Consider the following 21,057-nt stretch of genomic DNA (forward strand, 5'->3'; position numbering starts at 1 on the left):
CAAAAATACTGTTTCCCTCTGTGTCATAGCAACAGGGCTTTACTTTTCATGGCCTCTTCTTCAGGGTCAGCATCCAGTCTCTGGAGTGTTGTTCCTCTGGGATGCTTTGCTTGATCCTTAAATTCCACTTCATTAACATTCATGGTGCATCTGTAGCTTTGCTCTTTGTTCTTTATCATTTGTTTCTCATGAATCTGTCTCCCTCAGCCTGCCCCATCACTGCCTCTGTCTCTGAGTTCCTGGTATAGTGAGCTCAGCGTGTCTTTGTCGGTACTGCGCAAAGTGGCCAACAATCCAGCAGCAGCGACCGATTGGCTGTTGGCGGTCAGCTCCGCCCTGTCGTCCAGCCAGCGCCTGTCCTCCTCTCTTGTCCTGATTGTGACTTATCTCATCATCACGGGTCAGGAAAACATCTGCCAGCTGGCTTTGAAAGCAAGCCAGGCTGTCGCCGCTGCCGACCCCTGCCAGGTAGATAACCCACACAACTGGTTCTCTTAAATCTGTGGACTGAATATAAAGTAATGCATGTTCCCTCTGACATGTAGATATGTTGTATGTAAGGGAGCTAGCTTGTGTTTGTCTTTCTAAGTAAACACATGTTGATAACCTGGTGTTTTGGCACCAACACATGACTTTGAAATGGTTCAGATCAGCAGGAAGATAAAAGCTGTCACTGCTGTGTGATTGCTGCTAATCTGCTGCCGTATAAAGGGAGTGGTTAGGGAGCCTCTGTAAGATCTGACAAAGTGCATTTAATGTTTGGTTGGTGTGTTTGCTGATGTGGGCGTTTCCCTCTGCAGGTCCCGCCCCTCCTGCTGCTTCTTTTGTTCAAACTGACCAAAGAAAAGAATCCCGTCCTGGCTCACGCTGTTCTCACAAGCCTGCCAAACCTCGGCACTCATAAGGTACGCAGCACGACTAAGAAGAACCTGTACTGACTGTGAGCGTCTGGAGACGGGGCTGGAACATCAGCAGCACCTTTCTACTTCATCTGAGCGCTCACAGTGTGTTTTAGTCCATCATACACACAGATGAGCTTTTATCTTTGTGGGTCATCCAGGTCATGTAGTCTGAGGAGCTTTTCTTCATCCAGGAGGCTTCTAGAGGTTAAAAACCAGTGACCCGCATGTCCCAAATACCAGCCTGTGAGCACAATCCACCAATAACAGTGAATAACTGAAATGTTCCCCTCTCCATGTTTAGCACTTTGACAAAGGAACAAAGAGAAATTCCCACGTCTTCCACACAGTTTTCTCTGTGTGAACACGGACAGTGTTTCTTGTACCCAGTTTGTAGGAGCTGGGATTGGACTCCACCACAGCAGCCTCTGTGTGGGATAGATGCAGTGCTCTGTAGTATAAAGCACTCTGTCAGTGAGCTGGACTCTCCAAACCAGCAGTCATCGTCTAACATCTGCCTTCTTCAGCTGTAACCGTGTGTTTCTCTTGTAAACTTGGCTCTGATCATATGTGCTGTAATATTCCAGCTTTGCTTCCCGATCGTGCTGCACAGTCTGCACATGCTGGCCGGCTCCCCAAGCGGAGAGCAGTGGGACTGCGCCTCATGACTGCTCTGTGGAAAAAACAGGTTTGCAATAATAACGCATTACTATAAATGTCATATTCATGTGTTCAAAGCTTCTGTTTGTCTGTGATTGTGTGCTGCTTTGGTCACGTCTGTAAGGACCGGGTCTACCCAGAGCTGCAGCGTCTAATGAGCCAGCAGGACAGCAGGACGGTGCTGGGGAGGGACGCCCAGTGGGAGCAGATCCTGGCCAGGGCCGCCTGTGTCAGGGACATCTGCAGAGAGAGGTGGGTCCTCCCATACTTACAGAAACAGTGGGCACGTCCTACATTCACTGGTTCATTCATTCAGTGGACTTTGCATGCACAGTGCAGACAGTGTGAGCTTCCAACACCAGGATTATTCATCTTCCCTTCTAATGAGTAATAATCACTGACTGGACTCTTCATAGATGTTTCTGCTCAACAAGCTGATAAAAGTTCAGAAAAATAGAAATATTTGTTTTTTCAGTCACATCACATCTGACGGACTTGTTAAGATAAATGAATGCACTTTGTAGCTTTGCAGTGATGAAGCCTCAGCTCGACGCTCCACTGAGTCCCTGTTTCTCCAAAAATCAGCAGGAGTCCAGTTTTAAATATTTACGTACAAATGTCCAGAGCAGGTACACGTGACTGAATCCAGAATGATCAAAGTCTGACAAAGTTCAGTTCAAACAGAGAGACTGAGAGGCAGCTAACTTCCTGTCTCTGCCAGACTATCAAAATAAAAGTCCTGTTACACCTGCTAACATGTACATGCAGCTTTTTTAGCCAGCATTAGTGAAAACCTGGGAAACCCTCTGGATGGATGCTACAGTACAAATTTAGCAAATCATTGAGCTGTTTCGTTGTTTTCACAAATGCTTACGTTCAGTGGCGTGTCTAGAAAATTTTTGTTGGGGGGGCCAGGTAGGGGCACAGATTTGGAGAAGGGTGGCAGATGTAATTGGCAGATAATGTTAAAAAAAAAAATCTACCAACAGTTAACCATCATTCAATAACCCTGTAAACCTAATTACTGAATTTGCTTTTGACTCCTATTAGAATGAGGTTTTAACCACTACGGTGCAGCAATATTTGCATAGTATTTTTACTGACATATAGTGCACGTATGTTTTGGGCAAAAACATTTTTAAATATTAAAATACGAACATTTTTAACATACAATTGGCAAATTAGCCAATGCATAACTTTATCTGCCTATTAAAAAAAGAAGATAATCTTCTCACAAACTGGTGTTGGATTTTGAAACAGGAAAAAATTGAGGAAACAAATGAAAACATTTGAATGAAACCTGAAAGCAAGTAAATACTTTCTATGCTGCCTTATGATAAACTTTGGTAATATTGATGTATAAAGAACAACACTGGCTGATGATGAAATACAGTCAGCTGGCATGGTGACACTGCCAGTATTAACCTGCAGGGCTGGACTGGGACAAAAAATTGGGCATTTTGACCAAAGACCCGGCCCACCAGGTATTAAAGCCATAAAACCTTTGAATGAAAACAAACGGTGTTGTGACAGTGATGTACACTGTCTTCTTGGTATATGTATGATTTCTATCAATTTTACATCAGATAAAAACTTTGTTCGCAAGATTCAGATAATTATTTAATAAAAGCTAGATATTTTAAATGAGAATAAGAAAGAAAAGTATTTCTTTGCCCCCCCCTTTCCCTGTTAATGCTCTACCTGGCCCCCTGGCATAACTTTGCTAGATCTGCTCCTGCACAGTTACCAGCTGTCAGCTACATAGAGAAGGATCCTGGTGTTATTTGTCTCTCAGAAACAGTTCATAACTTCAACTCATTCATGTCACCTAAAAGGTAAACCTGTTTCTCCATCACCTGTTCAGCTCTGATGATTCAGTAAGGACATCTCCTGGTTTCATCTTCATGTTTCCCTCTCACCACATATCCAAACCGACATCATGACCAGCAGCTTTTACAGCTGTGGCTCCAGCAAACATCAGCTGATACTAGAAATTAATATTAAATAAATTCTAACAACAGCTGATCAAGCTTAAACGTGCTGCTGTTGTTTAGGCGCGACATCCGCTGGTTTCCTCTTTCTGGCGCAAAGTGGGCGATAAACAAACGAGAGAGAAAAGCCGATCAGCTGATCATTGATCAGTTTCATGATTGAAGTAGAAACAGGAGAGAGAGGGGAGTCAATGAGAGAAGAAGAGGCAGCTGTGCAGCAAAGACACAGAATAACTCCAGCTTTGTGTCTTTTTTTTTTCATTATAGCTAAAGTAGGGGACAAACTGCGTCTCTTCTCAGCTCAATACCAAACGCATAATATTTTCTCTGAATGAGGGACCATTCCGTTTTTTAAGGAGCCGTTGGCAACTCTACTAACTAAACTTATGAATAAAATAAAGTTCACTATCAGTAACATCAAAGCACCCACCCAGCTGTATAGAAACTCTGTCATGCTAGCTAGTACCAGTAGGAGTTATTGTAACGGACTGTAAAAAGTCAGCACAACGAAAATAAACTCCACCTAAACTTAGTTTATATCTGACCCAGATAGACTGCAGGTCATAACTTCTTACCTGAAGTTCAGTTCACCTGACACTCGGACTGGCGGCTGCCTCGGGACTCTCCTCCTCCTGCCTCCCCTTCTCTCATCCACCTGCTAGCCGCTGTGGAAGCTCCGCCTCGATGGCCAATCCAGCTATGTTAAACTGTTAATCTTTCGCCGAAAAACTGTTTTCTGCGGTGCCTCTTTCTTGCTTGGCTCTCCTACCTTTCCTAACGAGCCCGTTCTCACTCCCGAGGCGTAACATCCCGACGTTTTGTCACGTCCCGCGGCGTTCCTGAGGAACGCGAAAGGTGACCTTCCACGTTGTTATGGTACGCGGCGGTGTCCAGCCCTGTATTGCAGCCCTAAACTTAACCTTATCGCTAAGCCTAACCATAACCTTATGCCTAACCTTAACCATAACCTTATGCCTAACCATAACCTTATTCCTAACCTTAACCATAACCGTATCCCTACGCCTAAATCTAACCTTATCCCTAAACCTAACCATAACCGCATACCTAAGCCTAAACCTAACCTTATCGCTAAACCTAACCATAACCTTATTCCTAACCTTAACCAGCACTTTAATGAGGTGAAATAGTGTTTTCTAAAGCGATTTTAAGGGAAAAAGCGAAGATGTGTAGATTGAGTCCAAACGGTTCTCATGTGTCGGCAGTTTTCCGATGTCGTGACGTAGGAACGCCTTGGGTGCCCGAAAACATAATATGTTGACGATTTGTCACCTAGCGTAAAATGTTACGATTTGGGAGTGAGAACGGGTTGTTCCTAACATGATGCTCATAGCGCAGAAGCCGATGCTGCATTCACTTACACTCGGATATCTGAGCTTCACTGTGAAAACATAATCGTACATTTGATATTTCATTGGATTTTATTGTTTTGGCTTCGGGGTGGCACCTGGGGTGGCCAGTCTGGTTGGGGGGGTGGCCTGTGCCCCCCCAGGCCACCCTGCTGGACACGCCACAGCTTACGTTTGCTTTTACTGTAGTAAAACATTTGCAGCCATAAGAGTTTTGCAATGATAAGAAGCTGTGTTTTGCATTTACTTACTTAAACGTGTCCTGACACTTTTAATGCTTTTTTTCTTTAATAAAAATGGTAACAAAATTAGAAGAAACACATTTTCCACTTTGTTCACGCTGATGTGTGTGTTAACCAGGCCTTACCAGCATGCAGGGGACATGGTGGCTGCCATTTCACTCACTTTAAAACAGTGCAACAGACCAGACCTGGCAACCCCGGCTGCTCTCGTCCTGCAGGGACTACAGGAGCTGTGTCGAGCAGAGGTACCTCGTCTGTCTCCATTTGTCTCTTTAAATTCAGGAATCTTCATGTTTCTGGGTCATAACGTTTGAATCTTTTCCAAAGTTCTGGTCTTAAAGTAAATCTTTCTTTCTCAGGTGGTGGATATTATCTCAGCATGGAGAACTGTTTGGCCTGAGCTCAGCTGTCACTCACAGCCAGGAGTGGTTCAAGCCATCGCTGAGCTTTTGGCTCTGGTGCCTCAGCTCACAGTTAAATCAGAGCAGTACGAGGTGCGTCGTAACGTCCATGTTCCTCTGTGTTGAGGAGCTAACAGAGTGACACAGGAACTCCACCAGGTTATGTTTTTCTCTGTGGTTCTGTCTGTAAACAGGACTCTCAGCAGCTGTTTGTATATTCTAACCTCACTGTAGACTCACATCTCTACATCACTGTGTCTGGTAGCTAAAGTTAGCACATCAATGTAAAGTTGTGTAGAAGCACAAAGTACAGACGTGTGAGGGTCCAGTCCTCAGAGTCCTGCTCTGGTCGGACTTCACAGTAACTAATAAATGGATCAGCGAGTGTGAGCATCTTTTTAAAAACAGAAGTTTTGCTAATTTGTTGCTCTGGAGGATTCAACACAGCGCAGCAGTGGCCGTCCCAGCAGATGAATGCTAGACCATGCAGTGCTGCTTGTTGGAAAGCTTTCCTCCTCTCTAACAATGATATGGCGGTACAGCTTAGGTTTGCAAAGTTGCATCTAAACAAACACAAGACCAAAGGCCAAAACCAAACATGCCATATTAGCACAGGACGCCTGATAGGGATGCTTTTGGGTTGCAGCCACAGGACCTGTGCAGCACCTTACATTCACTGAGTCAGCCACAAATTTCTCTGCTGTGTGAACTTAAGCTTAGTGAAAATCGGTGAATGTAAAATGAAACCAACGGCTAAACCTCCTTAGGAAACTCAGCTCCTTTGGAGTCAGCACACCCATCATGATGACTTTTTACTACGCCTTCCTGGAAAGCATCATGACCTTCTCCATCACCTGCTGATTCCACTCCCTCAGCCTTCATACAGGAACAGACTGCAGCATCAGTGTGCTCTAAAATCATTGGCCTGCCTGTCAGAACTCTGGCTCAGGTTTTCATCAACAGGCCCTTAGACAGGCAGCCAAAATCATCAACGACCCCTCTCACATTCTTCACCGCGCATTTCAATGGCTCCCCTCTGGGCGATGCCTCTGCTGCATTTCCTGCAGGACTGAGAGGAGGAGGAGCGCCACCTTTGTCCCCAAAGCCACTCTGCTTTTTAACTCCAGCCGATAAGAACATTTCACCAGAAACATAAACTACACTCTTATACTACCAACACTTTACTCACTTTTAGTCACTTACAGTAATTTATTCACCTTTCAGTCACTTTAATTTTAAAACTGTATATTCTGTGTATTTATTATCTCACTCTTATCACCTGTTCTTATTGTGCTTATCTTCAACGTCATGCTGCTCTGATGTTGGTTAATTGGCCCTTGGGGATAAATAAAGTCTCTCTGATTCTGGTCTTGTTTATTTATATATTGGTAGTTTGATAGGTTTTGTATTTGTATTCTTTTACATCATATTAAAATGTATAAATATATAGATTTAAATATATTTGTGTATTCATGTCTGGATTGTGTTTGGTTTTCTTTTATTTATTTCTGCACTGGTTGTTGTGTATTACTATTTAGATTGTCTTTTTTTCCATTATTGTAATTGTGTATAAAGTTTGATTTGAATGAAAGTTACACTCCAGTGCTTTCAGTGTTGCTGTGTTGAGTGTTTTCATGTTTAACGTTTGTATGGAAGACACAGAAAGACGTTTGGCTAAAGAAATCTGTGCTAGAGTGACTTTAAAAAATAAATAAACAGAATGTAAATAATGATGTTTAGTGTTTGAGATGGAAGCTGTTTCTACAGGATCCTGATGGACACTCAAAGGTTTATAAAATGTTCTCATTAGTCGTTTACAGCAGAATATCAACCGATGTGAACCAAAAAAACAAAAGTGCACAAGTGGTGTGTGAGACTACAAATTATAGAATCAGAACTGCTGATTTCATTACTCTTAACTTTTAAAGGCAGATTTTGTATCTGAGAGCAGGGACACTTGCTGTGTTCAGTGTGACTCGTCTCTGCAGAAGGTCAGGGCTCTGATAGTTACAGTTAGTGGGTGACTTACTGGGCAGGTGGATCCTGAGTGTCTGTTGGAGTCGGGGTTCATTATGGTCCTGGTTGCTACTGGAAACAAAGAAGCAAAAGGAGGGTGTGTTGTTCAGGAAGTACAGACTGTAGCTCAGCAGGTAGAATTACTAACTGGAAGGTTGGAGTTTGATCCCTGGCTGCTCCAGTCTGCTCGCCACAGTATCCTTGGGCAACATATGGAGCCCCGACTTCCTCTCTGATGCATCCATCATAGTGTCATTGTTAGAAAAAGAAGTGCTTGTGTGAATGAAGCACGCTGTATAAAATGCTTTGACTGCTCATATAGAAAAGCAGCTTATAAGAACTGGTTCATTTTCCAGATAATTCCACTATTAAGACAACAGACATGTGGGAGGCTTTCTCCTGAGAGTCACACTGAAAGTCTTGCTGCTCCTCCACAAAATGACACAGCTCAGCTAAACACAACTCAAACTAATCTACACTATTTTTCTTTATTACGCAGCATTTTTATAACTATTTCCAGATGTTTCTAAAGATGGAAACAGAATTAAACTCCAGCCTGATCCGTTTCTGAGGTTCCTGACTCTGAACGTCCCTCAAACGCCTCTCTGATCGTTTCCTTGCGTCGCTTTTACTTTCGCTTTCGTGAATGTTGTGGCGCAGTTGATCGTCTCCATGTTAAGGTAACGTTAGCAGTCTGTACTGTTTCCTGGCTAACATCAGCTGTGTGCAGCTTAGTTTCAGCATAAATCTGCTTCATTTGATGTGAGCAGTAGCGGTTTTTGATACGGGCGACACGGGCGGTTGCCCGGGGCGGCATCGTGGTGGGGCCGGCATCACGGGCATCGGCAAAAAAATTTTAAAAAAAAACTGCTCGTACTCATGCTGCCCCGACATCAGCCAGCGCATACTGGGCATGGCACAGGCACCGATCGGTTTTCTATCACCCATTTCCTGGGAGTAAGGGCGCCCTCTGTTTGCGAGGTGCGCCTGCTGCTTGCTGCACAGGGAGGAGAGGGCGGGGCGGCGGAGGATTCTCTGGCTGCCTGGAGCAGCGTCTAATAACCAGCTCGCAAAATAAAACAAAATAAAAACAAAACAACAAACACGAAAACACCAGACATTAAGAGAGGGCAGAGGGAGAGGCTTCGTTTTCTGTGAGATCAGAGTCTGGGAACGAGACAAACAGTTAGTTGATGATCAGCAGCTGAACTCAGAGTGGATCCACTGACTGGTGACTGTAGGCAGCTTCTCCTGCCACCAGCAGTCTGTGGATGTATGGGCTCAAATTGTGGTCATAAATATTTTGTACTTGTAAATCAGGATTTTTAGGTGTAAAAAGAATTTGTGTGTGTGTAAAAAAAGATTTGTGTGTGGACTTAGCCAAGAAATACGTGTGAAACTCTGCACTCAAGTTTCAAGTTACAAGTACGACCCTATTTTTCTTCCTTTCATCTGACTGGCCAATGTCATTGGTGTGTTGTGGAAATGACAGTCTTCACTAGTGGGGATAGTTATAAAGCTTTCTTCGTTATGAATTAGCATACATGTTTTTATTGAACATTTGAAGAACCAACAAAAAAACCAGAAACCCTTGTAGAGGACATAAAGTCAGAGATAGAAACAACAAGGAGCAGGTGCATCTAGTAGAGCTGCTGCAAAAACCCCACAGAGCTCAGCAGCCAGCGCAACAAACTCTGCATCCTTGGCTTTTAGTCAGCAGTTAGCATTAGCAGCAGATGCTGCGTCCGATGGGAAAGGACCTTTATGCTGCGCACTGTGACTCACAGCAATGGTCCCGGGTCAGCCCTGACTTTGTGTTAAACTAATCCTAAAGTAATAATGGTATTTCTAACCACTGATATACCACAACTTTATCCTTTCAACAGCTACTGAAAGTTAGCGGACCTAGCTTCTATCGGATATTTACACAGAGATCCTCCAGCTTCAAACTGCATTACCCTTCAAGGACCTGCAGTTCAAAAAAGCGCCCCTCTGACAGCCAAACCCATCTGTTCTCTGATTGGATAATTACATTTGTGATTGACATTGACCAATCAGATGAAAGGAAGAAAAATAGGGTCAAAATTTGTACTTGTAACTTGAGTGCAGAGTTTCACACTTATTTTTTGGCTAAGTCCACACACAAATCTTTTTTACACACACACACACACAAATTCTTTTTACACATACAAATCCTGATTTACAAGACCTAAAATATTTATGACCACAATTTGAGCCCATAGGTGGATGTTCATTACCTGCTGACAGTGAGACAGGGGTGTCCTAAGAGTTGCTTTTCGGAAGTTGCTGCCAACATTTCATCTATAAAATGCATTTCTCTGCTGTCGTATTTGTATGCAGGTTATTTTCCTTTTTCAGTTTAACTGGTGATATTCATTCGTGTATTGTAGGTGAATGCGCTGATGTTAGTTCATAAATTCTGCAGAGTTAGTAAACTGGCCGTTTTTGCTCAATAATTCCTGTTTCATGTTCAAACCATCAGACAGAAACTCTGCATTTGTTTTTATGTTCTTCAGCCTGTTGTTCTTGAGGGAATCTGTGATGCGTTTAATGACCGTCCACATGCTCTGAGGGTCATTTGAAGAGAAATAGAACTTCATCTTTAGAGCATAAGTGGGTTTTTGCCCTCTTTATGCCCGCGGTCAGGCTCTGTTTATTGTAGTATAACACAGGGGTGATTCTAGGATCAGAGCTTTGGGGGTGCTGAGCACCCAGAGAGCTGCCCAGTCAGGCAAGATAATCTTTACCCGTCACGATGAGGCTTCTTCCCTGTCTCTGTCAGTCCCTGCATCCTTAAATGTCTCCAGTTGTCCCGAGTTCCCTCTGACTGTCTCCTGGGTCCATTTAAACTCCTGTTCCTCCCTGTCCTCATCGTCTGTTGTCTTCGTCTCTGTTATCAGTCATCATTATTTTACCATCTCTGTGCAAGTCTGCAAATTTCTTTATTAAATCATAAGATTCTTAAATTCATCAAGTCTCTCTCTGCCTGGGTCCTCGTCACAAAACATGACATCACCGTTTTGTACATTTTAACACAATTTAATCCCCACATTTGTGAAAGAAAAGCAAAACACTTTTTTAAAGTCTTTAACAAAACCATCAAATCTGATAAAGTTTATTTAATGCTGCAAACGAAGAATGGATTGGAATTAAAAAAATACATATCCTAACCTTAAATTACTCGAGGAAATGATGAATGATCCTCATAGTGAGTAAAAAGTAAACTGAGTGCATTTTTTGGACAGAGATTCACTTTTAATGTGTATGTATAATATAACACAGATACATAAAAATACACTCCAAGAATAGAAGAGTCCTTGAAATGTATAAATGTACAAAATATTGATAAAACAATTATAAAAATGGAGGCAAATTTGCCTATGGTACAATGTATAGAATGTATGAAAAGATCATTACTGCAGATGCTACTATGGCTCTGCAGATTTTTTATTTTAGCCTGCGTCGCCTCACCTTGAGGTTGGCAAATCTGTCTGTCACTTTTTTGGTGGTCGACTCTCTCAAGCAGTTTAACAGTTTCTGCTTTGCCTGTCACTGTTCCCTGTCTGTTTTCTTACCTGGTTCTTCCTGACCTTCTACTTTCTCCTCACGTTCCCCGCTTTCCTCTTTCCAGTCATCCAGGTAAGGGTTAGGCAATGCTGTGATTGCAGACATTCCCCATCTCTCTGTGAATGGAACTCATGGCCATTGATCAGTGATTGTTGATCAAGGGTCATGACCTCCCAGCCATTGTGCAAATGTCCTGTTTATAAGATCGGGGAAACCTGCATTCAGCTGAGACTGAAGGAGTCACCTGGATGATGATGAAATGTTTCTCCCACTGAAAACATCCAGATGAACAGAATCAACTTTTGGGGATTAAAACGTGTCTGAATTAATCAGTGGGTGCTGAGTGGGTCAGCCAGTGTGTCTGCTGGGCTGATTTGTGTTTCCTCTGCAGGTGAAGGTAGAAAGTGTGTGTGAGCTGAATTGAGCAGCATGGATCAGTGTGAGGACAGAGAGGAGGGAGTCCCTCCCTCTAAAAGCACTCTGTGTGGGGAACATGAGAGCCAGACCAAAGCTCAGAGGTGAGATGACCATCTCTAACTGTCCGTGACTCTTCTCCATGTCACAGCTCAGCACTCACATCACTGCTCCATCATTATTCACACTCATACCTCTGTGTGTGTTGTTTTAAAGCCCAGAGCTGTGGGGCATACCAGGCTCAGCTGGACATAACCCTAAAACTAATCCAGAACCTGGACCTGAACCCAGCTGTGTTTCCTTAAAGAGCAACGAGTCGAAGAGTATTATTGTAAACTTTAACAAAAGACTGTTATGTGACAAAGAGTAAGTACATTATTTTTATGAGATTGTTCATCATGTCTTTAATTTAATATTTCCAGTTTTTCCTTCCTATCTCATGAAGCTGTTACATTTATTGTTTTTCTTTTAGGATCAATAAGAGGCCAGAATCTCCTGGACCTGAACCCAGCTGTGTTTCCTTAAAGAGCAACAGGTCGAAGGATTTTGATATAAACTTTAAAGGCTGTTCTTCTGCTGCTGAGAGGTAATGTGTGTCTAGATGTTGTTCCTGTATTTTTGAATAAATCCTCATGTTTAATATCAGCTCAGCTCTTTTTCACACACATTTCTATGTTGGTATGTGAAGCGGTGTGTGTTGGAGTGTTTCCACAAACACAGCAGTCAGAGTGGAAAGAGTGGATGTTGTAGGAGGTGTTTGTGTAGTGAAGAGGCTGAGTGTCTGTAGGACTCCAGCTGCTCCAGCAGGTGTCTCCTTTGTGCTTTGCTTCAAACACAGTGTAGGGAGGAGCTTCCACTCAGGTGTTTCAGGTGTTGCTGGATGGAGGAGGACAAATAGTTTTTCCCTTCAGTGACACGTCAGCTGCTCAATGTTCCGGGGAGATGTTTGTCTTTATGAAGGTTTATGGATTATTGTTCTTACTTTGGTTAAACTGAGCAATACATTTTCCATCTAACATTTAAAGTAAATTTCCAGGTGAAACAAAGATCTGCAGCTGCAGCCTCTGTGATGTTTCACAGTCTGAAAGGAACAAATTCAACCAGAGTTCAAACAAAGGCTTAATATACGTGTGTGTTTGATATAATGCCAACAAGTACAAATAGGTGTTCTTACAGGTCTTAATCACAGAGCTCTGATAAGTCTGGTGACTTTCACAGTCAGCAATTTTGCTGGCTTTTATTCAAAGTCTCCCACATTCATACAGAGCTTTTAACACCAAACTCCTTTACAGTCCTTCTCCTCTCACACACCATCACACGACTGATTTGTCTGCAGCAGCTGTGTTACTGCTAGTATTTTATTATGTGTGTAATCTCCTCATATTGTTCCTATGGTTTAGTTTGACTTCCTTCTGCAAACTCAGCTGCTCTGTTGCTGATGCACGTCTCCATCAATATGATTGATCAGATGCTGCCAACACCATGTGTTTCATGTGAACGCTCAGCTGAAACCCTGGGTTGACTTATCGAGTTAATAACAAGCTTCACGTGACTGTGAATGCTAAAGTGAATCCAGATAAAGGAAAGAGACCCTGCTAATGTTGGACTCACTTCTTAGTGTAGATCCCAGGAGGAAGTTCAACATAGCCAGCCATTCTTTGTGCGAGCTCGACCAAACCTGAGACCAAAGTGCAGGATAATGATTATCATCTGTCTCTGTCAAGGACATTTAAAATCCACAAATAACAAAATAATTATATTTGATCATTAAAAATATGTTTTCAATTAAAAAAGCATGAGCACACTGGTGGATTACAGAAACACGAAAACTCGTTAACAGTAAAGTTAATTTAGGCGTAAACAAAGAGGCAAACATACTTAAGTAGAAGGACTGATGTTTGTGTTAAAATACCCTCTTAAAGCTCAAATACTGATTCAACTTCTTTACTCAAGTAAAGGTAAAAGAGTCCAGGCTCTGAAATGTACTCACAGTGTTAAAGTAAAAACTCCCTCTTTGAAGGAAATTTCTGCCAGTTTTTGTGCAAAGTTACCTGAATTTCTACCTCCAACATTAATATGAGAAAACTATCTGAACTTTTATTCTAGTGAATTTAATCAGCTTGAACATTTTGTAGCACAAAAGTAGAAAAACCCAAAGGGAATAAAAAATAGCTCCGTTTGCTGTTGCCTCCATTGTAGATGGTGGCTTTGCCTCAACACCTAAACAGGAAAATGAGTTTAGTCAAGTATTAAAGTGGGATTGAAGAGGTCAGGAAACCAGAGATCAGGTGTTGTGGTGCAGCATGGTCACAAGAGCCATTTAGAAATGGGTCAAAATATTTTCTCTTCTAGATTTTCTGCACACAGTCTGATGTGCTGCTGCTCTGAGGTTTACTGCTCTCTGTGTGCTTAGAAAACTGTGAGGTACAAGTTATAAGTTATAATGGCTGATTTCCATATAACGGTGGAATTCAGTGACGTAATCGTTAAGTAAGAAGAAAGTTTGAAGCCTAATCTTGAAAGTAGAGATAGTGTCTGTCTCCTGAATCCAAACTGGAAGCTGGTTCCACAGAAGAGGGGCCTGAAAACTGAAGGCTGTGCCTCCCATTCTACTTTTAAATACTCTAGGAACAACAAGTAGGCCTGCAGAGCGAGAGCGAAGTGCTCTAATAGGGTGATATGGTACTACAAGGTCATTAAGGTAAGATGGGGCCTGATTATTTAAGACCTTGTATGTGAGGAGCAGGATTTTGAATTCTGGATTTAACAGGAAGCCAATGAAGGGAAGCCAAAACAGGAGAAGTCTGCTCTCTCTTTCTAGTCCCTGTCAGGACTCTTGCTGCAGCATTTTGGATTAACTGAAGGCTTTTCAGTGAGTTTTTAGGACTTCCTGATAATAATGAAGGAGTCAATGAGGCCTTCCACTCTTTCACCAACAGCTTCCTCCCCAGCATAATAGCCGTTTGTACCCAATAAGCAAGAGGAGTGGGTAAGTGACTCAAAGCTGAAGGGTCTCCTAATACATAAAGACTGTTCATAAATGGGACCCCTTGACCTACAACCTTCTCTACTACAGTGTGACTATGAATCCAATAATCTTGGACTTTGGAGCACCCCCAAAGCAAATGTAGAAGTGTGCCACTTTCCTGCTGGCACTTCCAGCATGCATCGTCAGTCACTAGACCCACCCTATGCAACCGTGAGGGTGTCCAGTAAACTCTATTTAAAATCTTAAATTGAACCAATCTTGAACGCAATTCACGTGACATTTTTTTCAAATTCCTGAGAATGCCATTCCATTCCTCCACTGTAAAGCTGAGACTTAAGTCCATTTCCCATGTTCTTTTGAGGGACAGTGTATTAGGATCAGAAGCTAATAAAAGCATTTTGTAATAAGCTGATGCCTCTTGTCCACACCGGAAGATTTTTTTGGTTTCCTCCAGAAAGTCGCAGCTTAAAGGGAACTTTGCGGATGAGCCAAATGTATTAACCATCAAATGTCTTAGTTGCAGGTATTTCCAAAATTGCTGCCTAGGTAAATCAAATTCTTCTGCAAGTTTTTCAAATGATTTAAATATACTCTTTTCGTAAAGATCCCCCAGCACCGTTATACCTCTCTGAAACCAGAGCTTCCAAAAGAAGGGTAATTTGGCAATAGAAAGTTTGGGATTATACCAAATACCAGCAGATTGGTTGAGATATGGGTCAAATTTGAATAATTTGGACATTATTTTCCATACTTCTTGCAAATGAGAAAATACCAGATGTGATTGGATGTGGGGGGACAGATTAGTTGATAAGCTATATAATGGTGTAAATGGCGAGCAAGCAGTACTTTCAATGGAGAACCAAGGAGGCGCTTTCTCATGTGCCAAATGCCGAAGAGAAAAAGCATAATGATATAAAAGTAGATTAGGCATCCCTAACCCACCTCTGTCCACTGGTTTCTGCAATTTTCTCAGATTCAATCTAGGCTTTTTATTACTCCATATAAATGCTTTACAAAGCTGGTCAAATTGTTTGATGTATTTCAAAGGAACATGAATTGGTAGAGCCTCCAACAAATAATTGAACTTAGGTGTACATACCATTTTAATTACATTTACCTTTCCCCACATTGAGAGATACATCTGAGACCAACGATCAGTATTAATTCTAGTAAAGGTTCAAAATTTATCTTTATCAGGTCTGACAGATGAGGCGGGAAGGTAATGCCTAAATACTTAATGCCCCTTCTGAGGCCAGGAAAACATACCGGTTTGAAAAAGTGACCTAGGACAATAACTAGTTAACGAAAGGGCCTCTGATTTGGTCCAATTCACCTTGTAACCAGAAATAGCTGAAAACGTATTTATTATTACCTGCAAGGACTATAAAGACTTTTCTGGGTCTGATATAAAAAGCAAAATGTCATCGGCGTACAACAACAGTTTATGACAGTCTCTCCCTATACCAGGGCTCTAGACTAACTTTTTGACATGGGCGCACCGGTACGCCTAACTTAAAAAATTTAGGCGTACCGGCACAAAAGTTAGGCGCACTCAAATTTTTCAGCCGCTTCGCTTAACACCGCAGTTTTACATGTGCACCTTCTTTGGGGGGAGGTCCATACAGACAATATTCATTTCTAAATTATTAACTAACAATGTTGTGCTTAAAGTGCTTTGTCAATATTGTAGAAAATGTTAAACTTAATCATCATCTTGGCCTCCTCTGACGACCTGTTTGCTGTTGCATGCTGCTGAAAGGCAGTGGGGAGAGAGGACACTTGGGCAGTGCATTTATTGCAGCATGAAGTGTGTTTTCTGGATACACTGCTGCTTTTTCAGCATTCAAAGATTGATGGCACTGTGTCAGAGCACTGGCTATGAATTTCAGACGGATCAGGCCTTAACTTAACAAAAAAGTTATCAATAGTTCTTTTCATCTTTTCTTATTACCCACAGCTACATCCACTTCTGTCAGGCCTAGGCTGCTCACTAGGGCTGGGTATCATCACTGATTTCTATAATCCATTCGATTCCGGTTCTCAAAGTCCTGATTCGATTCAATTTAGCCTCAGACAGTCAGAAATATTATAATTCTGATCATTTATCAGTACTGACACTTGTGAGACTTCATCAGAATTGTGAACATCACAGCAGATGCCTTTGTGTAAAAGTAACTGAGAAAAAAACACAGAAAAACATGAAGGAGATTTTCCTGGTCTGGCGTTTTATAGCAGATAACCTTAAAAATATTCTGCAATATTCTGCAATTTTGCATAATTTTAAGAAGTTTAAATTTCTTCAGTATTGAACAGCAGAAATTAGGCTTTCTTGTCGGACGTCATTTACATGAAAAAAGAAAAAGACAGCGCTGTAAACAACGGTAGACTGGTGGGTAATAAGCGAATGAATAATCCAGAAAACAGAGATTTGAGATGACATTGATCAAATGTGAAGCGCAGTTTGCTGCTTCTTTTTGGCTCGGCGAATTTTGGTTGGAGAGACAAAACCTGCAGCTCAGAATCAGCGCAAAAAAACGTAAACACAGCGCGGACCCGACGCATCAGAATCGCTAAGCTCCGACAGCGTGTCCGTCTGCGGGCCGTCCGGTGAGAAAGCCGAGAAAGACAAAGCTGATTCTGATGCGTCGGGTCGCTCTGTGTTTACGTCTTTGTGTGGAATCCGTTAATGAATTGATATCGCCTTATTAAAGCTACTCACCTCCCTCTTCTACCTGCACTTTCCACTGGACCACGGCCAATCAGAGAGGTCCCGCCCCTGACTATCTCTGATTGGTTTAGTCCACGATAGGGGCATAATGTGTGTCTGCTGTTGACAACATGGAGAGTTGCAGAGATTTTTTTTTGTTACCCAAACAGGTGCGACCAAATGTTGGTAACAGTTGGTCGCACTGGTGCGACCAAATGTTTTTTTTTAGTCGCACCACGGAAAAATTTGGTCGCATTTGCGACCATATTGGTCGCACTCTAGAGCCCTGCCCTATACTGACACCTGGATAATTGGGTTCCCTACGAATAGCCACTGCCAGCGGCTCAAGGGCCAGAGCAAAAAGGAGTGGGGAGAGGGAATATTATTGACTCTTTTAACTTGACCCAGTGGGTTACTGGTCCCACGCATGAAAAAGGTCACACCCTGGACTTGGAGCTTTCCCACGGGCTGGATATATATATGGAAATATCTGAGTTGGGCATCTCCGATCATTTTCCTGTGTTGTTCACTCTAACGCTGCACTGCTCGGTAGATAAGCCGTGCGCTCCAGGGCGTAAAAAGCGCTGGGGTGCTCTAACAGCGCCGCTTTTTCTGCTGCCTTTATGGACTCGGGAATAATGAACTCCAGCTGTAAAAGTGTTGAGGACCTTTCGGACACTCTTCATTCTACCTGCACTGATATTTTGGACTCTATTGCTCCGTTCACGACTCTGTGCGCTAAGCATTTATCAGAGCTATGGTTGAATGAACATACGTGCTCCCTTAGACTGTAGACGCGCTGAAAGGAGATGGAAAAAGGACAGATTGTTTGTTTCTCTACAGATTTTAAGGACTTTCTGTCTTTCTTACCAAGAAGCTGTAAAAACTGCAGACAGTTTGTCTTAAACTTAGTGTCAGTAAACAGTCACAGGCCTCAGGTACTTTTTAATGTCCTCAATCGTTTTCTTCGTTCACGTGATAATGTCGGAGTCATTTCTTCACCAAGTATTTGTGATGTTTTAGCATTTTTAACAATAAGGTTCTATCTATTAGGGCTCTTGTCTCGCCGACTGCTGCCTCAGATCCGAGTCTTTCTCCTGTGTGCTCAGCTGTCTTAGAGCAGTTTGATCCCGTCTCCCTTAATGACTTGACTGCGGTAGTTTGTAACCTAAGATCATCACACTGCCCCTCTGATTGTCTCCCCCAACTACTCTTTCAAGGATTGTCAGGTTGGAGATTGGCCTATAATTAGCTAAGACAGCTGGGTCTAGGGATGCTTTTTAAGTAAAGGTTTGACTGCAGCCAGCTAGGGATGGGTACCGTTTAGATTTGAAAACCTGCTGAATCAGAATCAGTTGCTGATGATGGCTTTTTTCTTTTACATTAATCATGTATAATCTTAACTCAAAGTGAACATAGACTTGATTGAAGTAACTCAGATCAGCCAATTCAAAATGCTAATTCAATCAACTCTGAGTTTATGGCTAGACTCAGTTTGTTGGCCCTGCACCTTAAAACTATTCCCTGTTTGTCCCTCATGTTTTTTGGATATTGTTTTCACATCTTATGTCACGGCTAGTGGGGCGAGCCATGTTGAATTTAATAAAGGACCCAAGATGCCGACACTGCTGTGAAGTGAGTGAGCTTTACTGAAACAGTGAAGTGCAGTGGAGATGACCTGTGCAGAAGCTAAGATAACCTCTACTGAAAAAACTAAAAAACTAACCTGAAACCTTAAACGGAGACACGGGGAGATAACACAGACGAACCAGCAACAAGCAGGAGAAAACAAAGGGCTCATATACACAAAAGAGCCATCAGGGAATGAGAAAAGGGAGACACAGCAGGATTAACTGGACACAACCAGACAAGGAGAAGCAAAACTAGACACACTAACATAGGACATGGCACTGTCAAAATAAAACAGGAAGTGAACACAGAGACACAATACTAACACAGTACAGAGGGAACACAGAAACCAAAACCTCAGAACTAGAAAATCTTAATCAGAATGAAATTGTAACAAAAGACAATAAGAATCAAAACAAAAGCACTGAGTCCACAGACTCGGGACAAACATCGGCTCAAACTGTGGTCATAAATATTTTGTAAATCAGACTGTGTAGTTGTGAACTGAGTTTTGCAACATTGTAAAACAAAATATCTGAAAAGTTTATGTTTTTGCGTTCATTGATTTGTGTTTGTAAAAATGTAAAAAGTGTAATAAACATTAGAACTACTTTTGCTGACACAAAGCTGGCGAGCACTGCAAGTTGTCCCTTTAAACCAGTCACTGATATAAAGAGAGCACCTTGTTCCAGGGCATCTGAGCATGGAGGCAAAGCTTCATGCAGGAGATGGTAAGAGCTGTTGGGACTAAAGAAACTGAGCAGAAAACTACAGACATCTGGAAACTGAGTTGTTAATTCTCAGTGGGATCACCAGGACTAGCAAAGCTTCACCATGACAGTCATCTGATTGAACCCATCCAAACATCACTTCATGGACCTTTAGCTTGTGTCTGTGTGTGGACAGACATAACATGAGCTAATTATTCATTACTCCTCCACAGAGTGGAGCAGGAGAGAGCAGAGGTTTCCACTGGTCAGTCTGCACAGCAACATCAAACACACCTGGACTCTGTGGTTATGGTTTGTAGTACTACGTTTACATTCTTTCTTTTCAGTCACCTCTGTGCTGCACTTTGTGGACCAGAGGATTGTCAGTGTGTCCAACATAAATCAGAGTTTGGGCTCCATGATTTCAGTCAGATTGGGGTGACTGTAGCTCAGGAGGTGAGCAGGTCAGCTACTAGTCAGAAGGTTTGTGAATCAAACCCTGGCTGGCAAATGTACTGGGTAACGTATTAAACCCAAGCTGCCCTCTGATGCATCCATCAGAGTGTGAAAGAAAGTATTTAAGCACAGAACAATGTGCTTGGTTGAATGAGGCATGTTGTATAAAATGCTTTGTGTGCACAGAGTATCACAGAGAGCTGTATAAGAACCAGTCCATTTACCACTGGGTAATTCATATAGTCTTCTTTTCCAGCGGCTGGAGGAAAACATCACCATGTTTGTGAAGAATGAGCTGAAGAAGATCCAGAAGCTTCTGAGTCCAGATCACCCAGAAACCTTAAAGAGCCAGATGGAGGATGAGGAGATGTTTGAAGGTGAGGATGAAGATGAAAGAAAGAGCTGCAGAGAAGCATTTCTGAAGATCACACTCCACTTCTTGAGGAGACTTAAGCAGCATGAGATGGCTGACCATCTGCAGAGCAGTAAGAGAATTTCTCTAAAGACTGAATATTGATCTTCCTAATAGCTCAAGAAATGGACCAATAGACATTCATCCTTTCAGGGTACTGAAAGGCTGTGATATTTATTGTGTAATATTTTTTTCTGAATTTCTTACCTTCAGAAATATTTGCTTCACTCTGTAAACGTGAACTTAAAGCCCAACTGAAGAAGAAGTTCCAGTGGTTTTGAGGGCATCGCTAAAGCAGGAAGCCCAACCCTTCTGAATCAGATCTACACAGAGCTCTACATCACAGAGGGAGGGACTGCAGAGGTCAATGATGAACATGAGGTCAGACAGATGGAAACAGCATCCAGGAAACCAGACAGACCAGAAACAACCATCAGACAAGAAGACATCTTTAAAGCCTCACCTGGAAGAGACGAACCAATCAGAACAGTGCTGACAAAGGGAGTGGCTGGCATTGGGAAAACAGTCTTAACACAGAAATACAGCCTGGACTGGGCTGAAGACAAAGCCAACCAG

General features: G+C 42.4%; 2 protein-coding genes across 3 annotated transcripts; both read left to right on the forward strand.

Annotated features, from left to right (window-relative positions):
- Positions 1 to 54: 54 nt before the first annotated feature.
- Positions 55 to 5,801, forward strand: LOC134623275 (focadhesin-like). 2 transcript variants are annotated; one of them, XM_063468426.1, is made up of 6 exons: positions 55 to 468; positions 801 to 905; positions 1,487 to 1,587; positions 1,684 to 1,811; positions 5,278 to 5,404; positions 5,519 to 5,801. In XM_063468426.1, the coding sequence occupies exons 3-6, from the start codon at positions 1,564 to 1,566 to the stop codon at positions 5,684 to 5,686; spliced, it is 447 nt and encodes a 148-aa protein (XP_063324496.1). In that variant the 5' UTR covers positions 55 to 468; positions 801 to 905; positions 1,487 to 1,563; the 3' UTR covers positions 5,687 to 5,801. The 2 variants fall into 2 exon arrangements, with proteins under 2 accessions (XP_063324496.1, XP_063324494.1); XM_063468424.1 differs by having other exon boundaries at positions 59 to 468; positions 1,487 to 1,811; positions 5,519 to 5,799.
- Positions 5,802 to 7,787: 1,986 nt separating this feature from the next.
- Positions 7,788 to 20,762, forward strand: LOC135932373 (uncharacterized). Its single transcript, XM_065469829.1, has 7 exons — positions 7,788 to 8,256; positions 11,556 to 11,682; positions 11,795 to 11,944; positions 12,051 to 12,164; positions 19,847 to 19,925; positions 20,326 to 20,554; positions 20,695 to 20,762. The coding sequence occupies exons 2-7, from the start codon at positions 11,594 to 11,596 to the stop codon at positions 20,760 to 20,762; spliced, it is 729 nt and encodes a 242-aa protein (XP_065325901.1). The 5' UTR covers positions 7,788 to 8,256; positions 11,556 to 11,593.
- Positions 20,763 to 21,057: the final 295 nt, after the last annotated feature.

This window comes from Pelmatolapia mariae, unplaced genomic scaffold, assembly GCF_036321145.2.
Source record: "Pelmatolapia mariae isolate MD_Pm_ZW unplaced genomic scaffold, Pm_UMD_F_2 NODE_ptg000508l+_length_39301_cov_1, whole genome shotgun sequence".
NCBI lineage: Eukaryota > Metazoa > Chordata > Actinopteri > Cichliformes > Cichlidae > Pelmatolapia > Pelmatolapia mariae.

Bases quoted from the DNA above. Each gene is read 5' to 3' on its own strand.
- LOC134623275 (XM_063468424.1), top strand. From the start codon at position 1,615: ATGTCATATTCATGTGTTCAAAGCTTCTGTTTGTCTGTGATTGTGTGC. The intron at 1,812-5,277 runs GTGGGTCCTCCC...TGTGTTAACCAG, and splicing joins AGGGACATCTGCAGAGAGAG to GCCTTACCAGCATGCAGGGG. The intron at 5,405-5,518 runs GTACCTCGTCTG...TTTCTTTCTCAG, and splicing joins AGGAGCTGTGTCGAGCAGAG to GTGGTGGATATTATCTCAGC.
- LOC135932373 (XM_065469829.1), top strand. From the start codon at position 11,594: ATGGATCAGTGTGAGGACAGAGAGGAGGGAGTCCCTCCCTCTAAAAGC. The intron at 12,165-19,846 runs GTAATGTGTGTC...ACTCCTCCACAG, and splicing joins TGTTCTTCTGCTGCTGAGAG to AGTGGAGCAGGAGAGAGCAG. The intron at 20,555-20,694 runs GTAAGAGAATTT...TCTTACCTTCAG, and splicing joins GGCTGACCATCTGCAGAGCA to AAATATTTGCTTCACTCTGT.